The sequence below is a fragment of the Zonotrichia albicollis genome, chromosome 1, assembly GCF_047830755.1.
Source record: "Zonotrichia albicollis isolate bZonAlb1 chromosome 1, bZonAlb1.hap1, whole genome shotgun sequence".
Lineage (NCBI taxonomy): Eukaryota > Metazoa > Chordata > Aves > Passeriformes > Passerellidae > Zonotrichia > Zonotrichia albicollis.
In genome coordinates, this window is record NC_133819.1 from 27,256,860 (window position 1) to 27,271,099 (window position 14,240).

The 14,240-nt window shown below is 39.0% G+C and overlaps 1 protein-coding gene across 6 annotated transcripts in view; it reads left to right on the plus strand.

The window, feature by feature from the left end:
• Window positions 1–7,582: 7,582 nt before the first annotated feature.
• Window positions 7,583–14,240, plus strand: part of PHF14 (PHD finger protein 14) — a 159,915-nt gene continuing 153,257 nt past the window's right edge. For all 6 annotated transcript variants that reach the window (XM_074536606.1, XM_074536600.1, XM_074536610.1 and 3 more), the window contains exons 1-2: window positions 7,583–7,798; window positions 8,288–8,398. In XM_074536606.1, coding sequence (XP_074392707.1) covers window position 7,798; window positions 8,288–8,398 — 112 coding nt within the window. In that variant the 5' untranslated portion in view covers window positions 7,583–7,797. The remainder of the gene's footprint in view (window positions 7,799–8,287; window positions 8,399–14,240) is intronic.

Genomic DNA, 14,240 nt, shown 5'->3' on the forward strand with positions numbered 1-14,240 from the left:
GTTTTTGAAGTAGCCAGGAGGAGGGATGGCTAGCACCTGAAGGTTATTCCAGAACGCCTCACATAATTTTCTGGAGACTGAGGAAGGGTCTCACTTCCAGGCTGGGGGAGTATGGTGTGGTTGGCTCGGGCCCCGTGGTGAATGTTTTGCACTTGAATCACTCATCTCTCTCTTGTGCATTTTTTGATTAATATTGTTGCTGTTACTGTTCATTTTCATGTTTCACTGTTGTTTCCAGTAAATTGTTCTTATCTCAACCCATGATCTCTACTTCTTGTGCCTCCAATTCCTCTTTCCAAGGATAGTCCAAGTAATAAAATTCTGATGGGCATGTAAGCTACTGGATGACACTATACTGGAATCACAGCATTAGTGTTTACCACCTATGGAAATGAAAGAGGAAATATAAAAGGAAGTCGAAATCACTTTTCAGCAAAGTTAGGGAGACTACTGTGAGCAGGAAGGAATCTTTCAAACTATATTTAAAACAAGAAAATTAAAATAATATTAATTAATATTAATTCATGTTAATTACTATTATTTAATTAATTAATTAATTGATATTACTTAAAATTAATCATATTTAATCTGATATTTAATCAAATTAAATATGATTAATTTGTCAGAATGGAAAAACAATTTGAGAATCAACAAGATAAAAGCATCAGAATTAGTCATAAGATATATTTGAAACAGGAAAATAAAGCCAGCATTCATTGCGCCAGCAGATAGTTCGTATGAAATGTACTCAGAGAGATGAATTTTCTCCATCAGTATTTTTTATGAAAAAGAAATGAAGATGTTCCCATGCTAAAGTGCAGTCCTCTGGGTAGAGAGGGCTCAGTGGACAATCTGTCTGAATTTGAAGTTATTGTGGAAGCAGCTACAGATAAAATAATTAAAAAAAAAAGATAAAATGGTCTGATAAAATACATAGAAACCAGCACAACTACAAAAAACTCTAAAAGAGTTCAGGAATAAAGTGGTTCATCTACTAGTGGTGTAAATTCTTACTTGACTGGACAGTAAATGAAATAGAAGACGAAATTCAATAGAGAAAAAGGCAAAGGAAATAAAGTGCAGTACAGATAATGTGAAGAAACCTATGCTTCTGAAGACAAGAAATCCTAGCTTTGCACATAAAATGACGATCTCTGAATTGACTGCTTTGACTTAGAAACAAGACCTTGGGATCATTATAGTTTTATGGAAGTGTCATTTCCGTGCAGTTAATGTTCCCTAATGCCCCAAGAAAAAAGAATCTAAAAAATCACATGGAAGAAATAGAGAACAAAAACCAGAGAACAAAAGAGAAAACATTATTATTAAACTGAATAAATGCACTATTTACCTGCATTCCAGTGCTCTCCTCTTCCTACCAAAAGGCGGTCTACATAGATGGGAAGAGTTCAATGAAGGAACTTCAAGGCATTGGAGGAATTGAAGTACATCTCAGACACAGAATTGACTGTGTTGGCTGGGATTCTTTAGCTTGGGAAAGAGATGACTTGAGAGGTATGGTAGAACATGAACCAGGTTCAAAGCAAACAAAACAATGTTTTCATACAGAAAGTAGTAGATTCTGTGTAATAATATTGAGGTATTAAAGAACTCTACATGGCTTACAAGGGAGAATGGAGGAGTTCTTAGAAGAAAGACCCATTACAGACCACTAAATGGACAAACTACAAAAGAAACAAGACACAACATAGAAAATAACCAGAAGTTGAGAAATTACTGTATAATATCATATATACTTGCTCTGTTCCTACTTCCCTCTGGCTGTCCACTTAGGATAGATATACCTTATAATCTGAACAAGAAAAACACCTGTATAATTTAAAATTTTCATAATACTTTGTTTTGTTGTTGCTATTTAGTATTCTAGTCTCTTTATACAGTGTCCCAATATTTTGGGACATATTTATATTTTTAAAACAAGAAGAACATGGCTTATTGCATGAGCTCATTGTCTGAAACTCACATGATAAAATTATTAATATTCCTCTTATAGCTTTTATGTCTGGGAACTTTAATAATGACTCAAAATTCTGCCACATCTGATATAAATCATAGACAGAAAAACTATACAATAATTGAAATACTAAGTCTGCCCCAAATGGTTTGGTAATACACACACAGAACAAGAATCAGAAACTGAGGCAGCTATTGCAGCATATACTTGCTACACTGCTACATTTGTATAACAGCTCTACAAATAAACTATGGGACAACATGAGAGACAATATTCATTTGGTTGTACAAAATTGTTAAGGAGCATGGTGGTAGAAGGGTATTTGTGAGGAAAAATGAAGCCAGTTTGCAGGTATTTACACATTGAATACATTTTAAGTATGATGAATGATTAGAAAAGAGCCCAAAAATTTCAACAGCAAACTAGAGGCCAATATATTGTGTTAAACACATTTGTATGGCAAATTTCATCTGCTGTAAAGAAATGGCAGATGTAAGAAGGAGTAATCTGTGAAATGTAATGAAATCAAACTCAAGAAGTTTATGACTGATGTAGCAGAGGCAGATTCATCAGAAAGATAAAAATGGAAAAGAAACATGGTAGAAGCTGAGGAGAATCACTACAATAGATATGGCAAATATCAGAGCTGCATTTTTGAAAACCAGAGAAAGAGAAGATTGATGGAAACGAGAAGGGAGATGAGCCTAGACAAGAATTTTAGCTGAATGGGAGATAGGAAAACTGCATGTGAGGTATGTTTTACATGGAATGTTTCAGGCATGACTTCAGTGGCAGAATCTGCAGTGAGGTTTGAGTTGAGGATGATGTCCTCTGATGGGTATGAGTGACAGTGACAGTTTCATAGTGGCTAAGTAGGAAGGCATACAGCCAGGGTCATGGTGGGAATATGTATGGAAATATATCTATATTGTTCAGAAAGCTTTTCTACTGAAGATGCATACTGTTGGGTTTTAGTGGTTTTTTTCACTTTTCCTGGACTCTTTTACATGTGTACCATGTAATCCAAACACCCCATGATTAATTGACTGAGGCTGAGCATTCCTTAGGAATGCAAGAAATCTCTCAATGTCTGATGGGAACTTTTCCTGGTAGTGTTTGACTGAAGTAGACCTTGTCTGCACTTTATTTCAAAGTCTTATTGTTCAGAGACTGTTCATACTGAATTTTTTCCCCTTTATAATTTAAAAAGCAAGAACATCTGATTCAATCTTTTTATATTTTACCATATAATACTAGACAAAAGAGATCACTGAAAGAGTTTGCTGTAATGGCACAGTTAAAGTGTAAAAGCTGTAAGATTTCTCTTTGGAAAGATATTTGAAGAGGTCAGTCTCCATACTAAGCATGGTGATGTTTGGATAGACAAAAAAAAGTCTGCCATTTGGATTCAGACATAGGTCATGGCTTTAACTGTCTGCTCACTGAAAGGAAAAAAAACAGATACAAGATTTCATACTATTATTCTCCATTTACAGTTGGCAGATAAGTTAAAAACACTTACTCTTGAGTTTATCCCCTACTTGAGGAAATATTGCACTTTTTCCTTTGAAAACTCACCAATTTCATTAAACTAAGAATAATTTATTTGAGTGTGACTGTATTTTCTGCTGACTTGTTATTTTGTAAGTCCTTCTAAAATGGTCTTTATTGAGCCACAACAAAGATTCCTTTTTCCTTAAGGCAAAGGTACATGCCGAAGATACTGTTTTCTCTCCTTCTCCAGCAGTTGAACAGCAGCACTGAAATGAAGATTCAGATACCTACTCTTGCAACAGGCTGCACACTGAAGGCTCAGCCTGAAGACAACCACTGGAATGCTGAGATAATTCAAAGACTTAATGTGTTTGACATGACCTGAAATACTGAAATATTCCTAGGCATTTTTTAGGTATTATGTTAGTGATGGAGCTCCCATGACATTTTCATACTACATATACTATTTCAGATCTTTACAATTTTCTGCTAAAAATTATCTTTTGAGATGAATTTTTGTATGTGCACAAGGGTAGTACTTGAAGGTGCTAAACTGGCAACACTTAGAATCTATTTAATGGATATATATAGCAATGTCAGCTCCCAGCAGTTTGCCAGTAATACCACACTTCTTCTACCAAAAAGGCAACTGAACATTTCAACATCCCAGGGTTTCTGCTGAGACTGGCAAAGGCCTTGCAGAAATAAGATCAGACATTCTGAATGTTTCTTTTATTTGGAGCATGAATTTTTCCCTTCTTTTCCCTTACTTGAAATAATCTGACTCTACTAGCATCTACAAAGGGAGAATTACCTTTTAATAGTTGTTTTAATAGCCAGAAACTTCCAAAGAATGATGAACAAAATACAAACTAGTAGTTCTACTTAATTTCTGTGCTGTATGTTTTATTTACTTCTAATTACTACATTTGGATGATTTGTTGGTAAGCCCTATCTTTGCAATGCCCAGAAGGTTAGAGAAACAGTGAATAAATTTTAGGCACTTCACAGTTCTTTTCATTTTATTGATGTGGGTTTTTTTCCTGTTGAGGAATGAGGGCAAGTATGCAAGCTGACTACAGAAGATAACAAAGAGTGTGTGCATGTTATTTTCAGAAATGAAAGTGTGAATATGCCTTTGGAGAGGGAAAAAAGGAGAGGGAAAAAATATTTGGGACAAGAAAAAGTAAGATGGGCTAAGAGGGCTTGAGTCATGGGACAGAGTACAAAAGAGAAAAGGAGAAAGGAGCAGTTGAGGAATGTGAGGTGCTAATGAGGAGCAGAGACAGGCAGCCATTAATTAACTTCTGTTTGATCACCTATTCCTGCCAGAACTATATCCTTAGAGACTGGAGTAATCCTAGCATTGCAGCCTGTCCCAGAGGGCTGAACTGAAAGTCCATATATCTGCTTTGACATTCTTATTTAAAGGATTCATACATTCCTCAATTGTTCTACAGGGTGCTCCTCTCCCAGTGTCTTGTGCTGAAAGCTCTCATTCGTTGAAGCTGTCTGCACTGCTCAGCCTGAGCTTCTCTCTGGGCCAAATTTGGAGGCAGCTCTTTTTATTGTTCCTTCCTGTTATATGTGATTTGGGCTGTCATGCCAATCTGTGTGCACGGGACAAAAGCAGAGACTTGTCCAGTGGCAGGGAGGAGATTCAGCAGAACTCCTCCTTAAAATGCACAGTACGTTCCATTATCATGGATCTGAAGAGTCTCAACAAAAGGATTGAGCTCTGCTACTTGTCTTTTAAGACTGAAATGGTGTGTGAAGGGAAATAGTAGGATAGGGATTGCCAGTCAAAAGGGAAAAAAAAATACACAAGGAGTGAAAAGTTGACATACACAACTCCTCATTGAACAGGAAAGCTGGTCAGAGTTTGGAAGAAAGTACTAGAGTTCATGGGCCAATAGGATATTTGGGTAGGGCTGGCAAAACCAGATTCAGGAAAAGAATTCACTTTGCAGCCACACCTCCTATGTAGCCAAAGAACTGATGGAGGGAGCAGGAGCAGTGTGAACACATCAGCTATGAATGTTACAATGGATGCTACAAAAACCCCAAGAAACTCAAGCACAGAATTAAAACAGAATTCACACTTACCTTTGGAATTTTCTGTCCTTCCAAAATACTCAAAGTCAGAAACACAGAAAATTATTGTTGAAAGTATTTCAGCTGCATAATTATATCATATACTAACCAGCCATCTCTGTGCTATATTTAAAAACTTATACACCACCAACAAGCTTACTCATCTTTGCAATGCCAGGAGGAGTTTTGGCTCTGGTACATGCAGCACTATGCTAAATGTAGCCCAAACTCTGGCCACAGAACATATACTTGCCAAACTTTATGTCCCCTCCACTCTTCACCATGATAGGGAAGATGTGTGCTAAGGTCTTTACAAACAATGCCATGGGTGAAGATATGGGTGTTAACATCTTTGAAATGGGTCTTAACGTCTCTACTAACTTCAAGCACAGTTTTGTTACAAAGCCCATCCAGCTTGGCTCCTTGAACAAGTGGGAGTTTCTGAATTTTGGGCAGCAGATTTGCTACAGAGCCCAGTTTGACTCCTGAAACAGAGAAGTGGGTCTGCACAAAACTGAACTTCTGAACTTTGGGGTAAAATGACAGGTTCAAGGGGGGAATGTGTGGTAGGCAGTTGCACCTCCCTAGTACCTCAGCCAATGGGGAAAGGAACAGGGCAACACACAGCTGGGAGTTTAGGATAAGAGGAGGCTGTGCCTTCTGAAGCCCTGAGAGAGAAAATCCTGTGTGCTTGTGTGCCCTAGTGGACTGTCTCCCTTTATTTGAATAAAGTTACAGGATTCCCGTGTCTCCTTTATGGACACTGGCTTTTCATAGCGTCATTTTCCGTACAGCCACAGAATGAGTTTGGCCCTACATTTATTCATCATTAAACATGTTATAGATGAGTAATGAGGCAGTTGGCTCTCACAATTAAGGGGTGAACATTATATGTACGTTAAGAGAAGTTTTGTAGATGCATAGTTATGTTAATGTAATATGTCCTTCCCCCTTGCATTGTTATCTTGGGATGGCTTTGGTGGTAGGGCATCTGGGGAGGGTTGGCTTGTTACTATAGTAATATCTGACCACCAATCAAGATGTAAGAAAGTGATCTCCACCACTAGACAGCAAGGAAGGAGTCAATTGGCAAGACTTTAGGAGGGGTTAGAGGTATAAAAGGCGAAACATCCATTTTGAAGAGCATGTGGCTGAGAGTCAGAGGGGCTCCCCGCATTATAATTTTTCCTTATTTAGTATTTTTATTATATTTTTGTTAAGGTTTAAAAAACCTTTAAAATTTTAAAAAGTGAGCAGTCGTTTCTCACAGACACACATTTTCCAATTTTAAAGCTATTACAATCCTATTGGAAGCTTTCCTGTTTAGTACTCTTCCCAATTCTTAACCTCTTAAAAATACCTGTGAGCCAGAGCATCAGTTCCTTTAAAACTTTTGTGCAGGTGGCTCATTTTGGTGGTGTGCTGGGAGAGGCAAAGGGGATTCTGGAAAGTGTGCACGCAGGGGCCAGGGACAGCCCTGGCAACAGAGGCAAAGCTGGGACTCTTGCAAAGGCAATGGCCCAGCATTGCTGGCTTTGCTGCCCACCTCTCACCGTTTTGTGCTTTTGAGCTCCCAGACTCATGTGATGTGGTCAAACAATTTGTATTGTCATAGAATCACAGAATGATTTGAAGGCACAATGAAGGTCACCAGTTCCAACCGCGGGCTAGGACACCTTCAAATAGACCAGGTTGCTCAGTGCCCCATCCAACCTGGCCTTGAACATCTCTTCCCAATTTTTTTTTCTCTTCCCAGCAATGCAAGGGATTGATGTTCTTCAAAAGTTCAGGAATGAGCTTGCCAATGCAACAGAGCCCACAACAAGCAGAGGATCCTCGATCAGAGGATAAATGAGAACAGCTGTTGTAACGCTTTCTCGTTTCCACACGGGAAAATGGAGCAGTGCCGGGGTGGTTTTTAGAGCTGTTTTTTACAGGCAGCACCCTGACAATGAGCGGTTCCGCGCTGAGCGTGTGCGATCAGCGCCGGTCCGAGCGGTCCCGCCGCCGCCTCCGCGCCAGGCCGGGCAGGCCCCCGGGCACCGCCGCTCCCCGGCTTCCCCTCGCCGTGCGCACGCGCCCGAGCGGCGCCTGCGCGGCGGGGCGGGCGGCGGGGCGGGCGCGGGTCTGCATCCGGGTCGCCGCCGTGCCCATTGTCTGGGGAAGGGGCCCGGGGTTCGGCGGCGCTGCACCCGAGGGCCCCTGCCCGCCCGCCGCCCACCCGCGCAGGCTTTAGTAAGTGATCCGCAGCGGTTCTGCCGGCCGCGCCCCGCGGGGGCGCCGCCGTGCCCGCGGAGCGCCCCCGCCTCCGGGGGAGCGGGCGCATCGCCGTCCCTTGGGCGTCCCACGGTCCCGGTGCGCGTCCCCCTGCGTCCGCTGCCCGGCGGATCCCGGCGCGGCTCGTTCCCGGGGGATGCTGGCTGCTCCGGGGGCGTGTGGCCGCCCCAGCGCCCGCGCAGCGCTGGCGGGGCCGCGGCAGCCCGCGGTGCGCGGAGCCGGGCGGTGCGGGGCGCCTGCAGGGAGCAGCCGCGCTCCGCCGGCGGGGCCGACCCTGCCCGGCCTCACCTGTGGCGGCGGCTGTCCCCGGACCCTGCGGCTGCGTCTGCCGGCTGCCCTGGGACTGCCCCTGCCTGGCATGCCCGTGCTGCCTGTAATTTAAATGCCCTTAGCGGTGCTGAGCGCTCTCTATGCCAGCCAGTAACAACACTATTTTTTTTCCTGCAGTGGACCGCAGTTCGAAGAGGAGACAGGTGAAGCCTTTGGCAGCTTCGCTGCTGGAAGCTTTAGATTATGATAGCTCTGATGACAGTGATTTTAAAGTTGGAGATGCTTCAGGTAAATATGCTTTCTCATCTCCTCTCTTCAGAATTATCTCATTTTTGGTTTATGGTTGCTCATTTAATATCATTTAGGAGGCAAAATTGTAGTGAGTCTGCTGGGACTTGCAGCCCCTTGAAGGGAGTGACTTGGTAGGATAACTGGGAATCAATACTTCAGTCGTGATTATTTTTTTACAGCAGAAATCTCATGATTGTGAAGCAAGTTTTGGTAGAAACATTTGAGTAGCTTTTGTGCAGACTGCCTTAACTGTATTTGCTGCTTTTGGGTTCTTCAGTGTAGGGTTAGTTTTTGGAATAGTCTCTGTATTTAGTATTGAAATAAGAATCTAAAGCCATTTTGTTTTGAGCAAGTCTGGATAATAGTTTGTTTTGGACTTACGAACTTGACTTTTTCTCAAGGTTAATTCTATTTGGTGAGTAAGAACCTAAAGCAAAAAAATAATCTGTTCTGGTTTTTATTGTTTTTTACAATAGACAAACTTAAAGTGTCCATTCAGATAGAAATATGCAGAAACGTGTGCACATTTCATACTAGAAGGAAGTCTTATCACAGAGAGTTGTTGCTTTGCAGTCTTTTCTGTATGTGCATATTCCTATATCTGCAGTGAACATTCACATAAACTGAAAATAGACAAGATGGCCAAAATAAAATCAGTAAACTCAAGTATATTGAAGGAAAAGGGAAGAAGGGATAGGACCATGTTGGTCAATAAACTGCACATTAGATGTTCTGTGGTGTATGCTGAGGGAAATTAACAACATGCAGGATATGTAAGATGTGAGGGAAGTGTTATGATAGCTTATCAAATAACTTGACTTTGTTATTTCTGCACTGGGGATGCTGGTGTATCTTTTGTGTGAATGTATAGTGCAAAAATATTCCCATTTAAAGGCTTATTCTTTAGCATTTGGCAGGTTCCTCTGCATTCCTCTGATGAAGTTAAAAATTCTTCATAATAATTCACCCAATGTCAGGTTTAAAGTATGCCCTAGTGCTCCTTGTTCGTTTTGGTTTGGGTGGTTGGTTTTGTTCTTCTCAGCACCTCTTCGCCTAGACTTAGACATATTTGCCTTGGTTGTTCTGGTAGAGCAGGCTGCAGTGGTTTAAGAGAGTAAAACTGATGTCATCTTACAATTTCATTTTCAGACTTTTGGGGGCTTGTTTCATCTACTCTTTTAATTCTGTTCTGAGGCTTTTTGATCCTTTCTTTTGAATTAGGATATAACTTGCCATGAAAGAAAATTATTTTCAATTACTAAAGAAAATCTCTGTGTTTTGGAACAATAATGTAGGCAGGATTTAAGGGAAGATGAGGATTGGAAAGGGAGTATGGGTGATGAACACATGATTCAGAGCAGTATATTAGTTGGTCAAAGGACAGTAATTTATTAAAAGTAATGTGTACAGCTTTCTGAGTGAGTGCATTTTGTGAGTCCAGAAGATTCATTTGCAATTGATATCCTTTTTGACTTTTAGGACATATGTATACAGAGGGGGCTGGTCAGTATCTAGCCTTGAGTGTATTTCAAAATCAATTTTGAGGAAGTTGAATGGATTTTCCTTTAAATATGCAACACTGAGTTGAAATAAGCATATGAGGAAAAAAACAAGTTCTACTACAAACGTTTTTTTCTAATTGATGCTTTGTGTTGCTATTTCTCATGAAGTGTTGTTTTAGCATTTCCAAACTTGTGTCTGTCATTTTTAGGAGAAATTTATGTTCTGTCTAATAACACTTTGAAACAGCAAGAGAATTTGACATCTTATACTTTATATGAAGATTATCAGTATGGAAAAGGAAATTTGTGAGGGCTTGGAGAAGTTGGGGGATAGAAAGTTACTACAAATAAGAGTTTCTTACATGTAATACAAGTTTAAATGAATAGTTGCAGGAAATCTGAATCAGAACATCTGTACTGGTTTAAAATGAAGCTGGTATAGCATACTTTTAAATTTGTTTGCACTTAGTCAATTTCAATTTGGCTGAAGGAAGTGATTAAATAAAGGGATTTCCTTACACACACACATACATATATACACACACACATACAAATATAGGACTCTCCATGAGCAGTCTGTTGCAAATCAGTGTTTAGTATTTGTTTAAATTCAAAATGACTTTGTATAGTTTGCTTACAAAAGGAAGTGTGTCAGAAGTAAAAACCAGTCTGCATTGAGTATGAGCATAAATTATACTCTGGTAATTCCACAGGTCCATGACATATGTTTATGTTTATTTCATTCACAAATGCACGTATAGGTGTTTAAAATAACAAAAAAATATTGAAAATTAGGTTAAAGGATTATTTAAATATGGAGTTAAAAGAATTCTGAAGTTGTTTTCTCCCTGATGACTGTGTTGTGTCCATATGTGTGAGCTTTAGGATCTTCAGTGATATGTGCTAGTAGATGATGCTATCCAAATATATGGGGACCAAACCCAGAACACCTCAACTTTTACACACCTTCATTGTTCTGCCAGATTTCTGGCAATATGCAAGACAGTAAGGTTTGGAGAAGTTGCTATTAAGTACTTTTAGGAAGCAGCAGGCATTTCTGATTTTTTGTTTTCAGAGTCCTGTCACCTTGGTACATTTTTTCATTGTAAAAAATATTTCAAATCACCTAACCTGTATTTCCACCAAAAATTCCAAAGGCAACATGGACTTTTAGTTTCAGTGTAATTAATTTCTTTTCTTTTGAATTTAGGTTGTACCAGCAATCAGTTGGCCTTTTCTGCTTAAAAGATCTCAACATTCTGACATCTCTTTAGAGAAATGGATTTTAGAACTGTACATTCTTGTAAATTTACTTAATGTAAATAGTTTTCAAGCCTCTGGGATTTTCATTATGTCTATACTGAACAAAGTAATTTTTAATGGCTTCTCTGTTTCCATTAGTGATGCCATATTCTGAAGTACTGTATTCTTCTGATTTCTGTAAACATCTTGAAAAAATTGGTCCATTATAAAAACTGTCATATGTAATCTTAATGTGGGATCAATCAAAAGAACTGTCCCTTCAGAGTCAGAGTGTACAAACATGTGACTTGAAATGGTGGTGCTGAAATATACTCAACCTAAAGCTTTTAATAGTATCTTTTACAATACATGTCAGTTATTTGAAGTTTTTCTTGTGAGTTAACTAAAGCATGCTTTGGGGAGTCCTTTTTTTTCTTTTTTTTTTCCTGCATTGGGAGCAGCTGGAGATACACTGATGTCAGAAATCAGAGTACTCGTTTAGAGTCATTCCCAGGAGGATTCCAAAGCAAGAATTTGCCACTTTTCTTCTCTCTCATCAGTAAATTCAGTCAGTTTTCTCAGTGCATTTACTGAAATCGAAATCATACAGAGGAATGTAGTGGTCCCTGAGCAACAATCACGTGTGAATTTAAGGACTGGTTCCTATTGCAGTGTAGCTGAGAAAAAAATAACCGAATGTTGCCTGTGAAGAACTCAATCCTGTCACTACTTCTGCTACTACTCTTGTTGACTCAATTTTTTAGTTTTTTGGTGTTGAGTGTGAAGCCTGATGTGCATATATATTATGTACTTATGTACTTTTCTTACAGTTGAAGTCAGTGGAAGATCTGTTTTTAAAACAAGAAATGATCTACATGAATGCATATATTATCTATTTTAAAAAACCTGTGTCTTGATCTAGAAATAAAAAGTTGCAAATATCATTATCTTTATGTAACTTGTTTCCTTTTAGCACAGTGGAGATTACACTTTTCCTTTCCTATACAGAATATTGTAATATAAAGAAATGGTTGTGAATGATCAAAATACTATAGTGTTTAACAGTACTGAAATCTTGATGAAGAAACAAATATATTTGTTTTTTTAGACTAAACTAAAATGTTAGGCAAGAGTAAAGTTGCAAAGTGTTTCAATAGACAGTGAAGGTAGAAGAAGATATTGGCTAGTTAATTGTTAGTAAATGATGATGTATTTCCATATTAATGTGTAGTTCCTGAGACTGGAATTCACAAGAGCTTTTTCTAATTGAGAAAATGGAAAATATCAGTATATATGTTCTTTTGGAGTATCTTCATTCCAGGTAAAACTTTTGTCTGTACCTATGTCTGCCACTCTTAAGTAAAACTTTGGAGTCATTGACAAGATTTTCAGCCTCCATTTTCATTGTAAACACTGGGATTTCTGTTATTCCAGGCACTTGCTGACAAGCAATTGATAGGGAACCCAATTTCATCAGTGTTCTAACCTTGTAAATGAAGCACTTCCTAATGACTTAAGTCAAAATTGGCAATCTTTAGTTTTGAGTGGTCTTCAGTACATCTACTGAAATGCCATGTGACATAATCATTGCTACTGTAAAAGTGAGGAAGCTGCTTACTAAATAACTTTCCTTTGTTCTCTTTCCATCATTTTTTCTACAAAACGAAATACTTGTTTTCTGGGATGTGTAATTGTGGATCAGTGGTCAGTTTCATCTCTTGCTCTACCCAGTCTCCATCTGCAGTTAATAAATATTAGATACTTCTTTTCAAAACATTATTTGTGAAGAAAGTTTCTGTCTGTAGGGCTGTAGCATCTTAATCTATAATGGTTTGGTTTTGTGTGTTTTTAATCATGTTATTTTGGACAGTTCAATTTTTTTAACTGCCAGCACCACTGATGTTGAATTGCTGGTAGTCTGCCACTGTTTAATCATCATATGCAGCAAAATAGCATAGAAAGCCAGGGGCATGTATCTAACTGGTGTGTTAGATTCTCTTTCTTGGAATTATGTTGCAAGTGAGGTATTAAGCCTTTAGTTCTTGCTTATAGTTTTATTGATTGTAGCATAATGGACCTCTGTGTCTGATAGTCAGATGTAGTCACAATTTTACCAGTTACACAACTCTGCCTTTGGTAATTTAAAAATTCTTATTTTCCATACATGACCTAGGTTTTCCTGCCTCCTTTTTTCCCAGTTATTATATTGTAGCTTTCTAGTTAGTTTTAGCATTTCCTTAAGGTATTACGGAGTCTTTATTTGTGATATCTAGATCAGATGTGTAGGAGGTATAGCTGCTTTTGTATGTTTGATATGGCACCTATGCCAAAGATATTTGGTACTGGATCTGTTTTTCTGTAAGGAAATTTATAGCCAGAGGCTGTTCACAGCTCTGTAGTGCTTTCCACATTTCCCATCCATCAGGATGCACCTGAGTGGGGGTTTGTACATGGAGCTTGACGTGGTGTTTTAGTATAGATCACTAGGTAATATCACATATCTTGTCAAAGGCTAGTTGTTTGCCTTGTGGTGGGGGAAAAAAGGGTGAAGGACCAATAGATAAGATGGTTGTGGTGGTGGTGTGACATTAACCTCACCTGCATCCTGGTTTTTGTCACTGCTCTCAAAAAGGGGGTGTAAGGCCACTGTAGGCTATTTGTCACAGGATAGCTATTATTTAGCAGCGATAACTTGGTAGTTGCTTTCTGTGTTGCATGATAAACTTTTCAATGTTCCAGGATCCTTGATTGTTTTTGTTGTAGGTAGCTTTTTCGGAAAGACTCAACCACAATAGGATTTGGTGCGAATAAAGGAGCTTTCTAAAATTATTCCAAATGCTTCTTGTCTACTATTTGGAATTTGTTAAGCTTTGTTAGTGGAAGAGCCAAGTCCAAAATTGAGTCCATGATTAACCAGCTTATCCTTTAGAGTTCACTTAGAACAATCAATAAAGCTGTTTTTCAAAGAGCTGCTTATTAAGCTAAATACTGCATTGAAGAACCAGACTGTCTCCTGTGAGTGGTTGGCCAGGTACTTTTGGAGTGCAGCTCTTGCTTTCTGTATGCATTCATTTTCTTAGAATGTTGAAAAAATA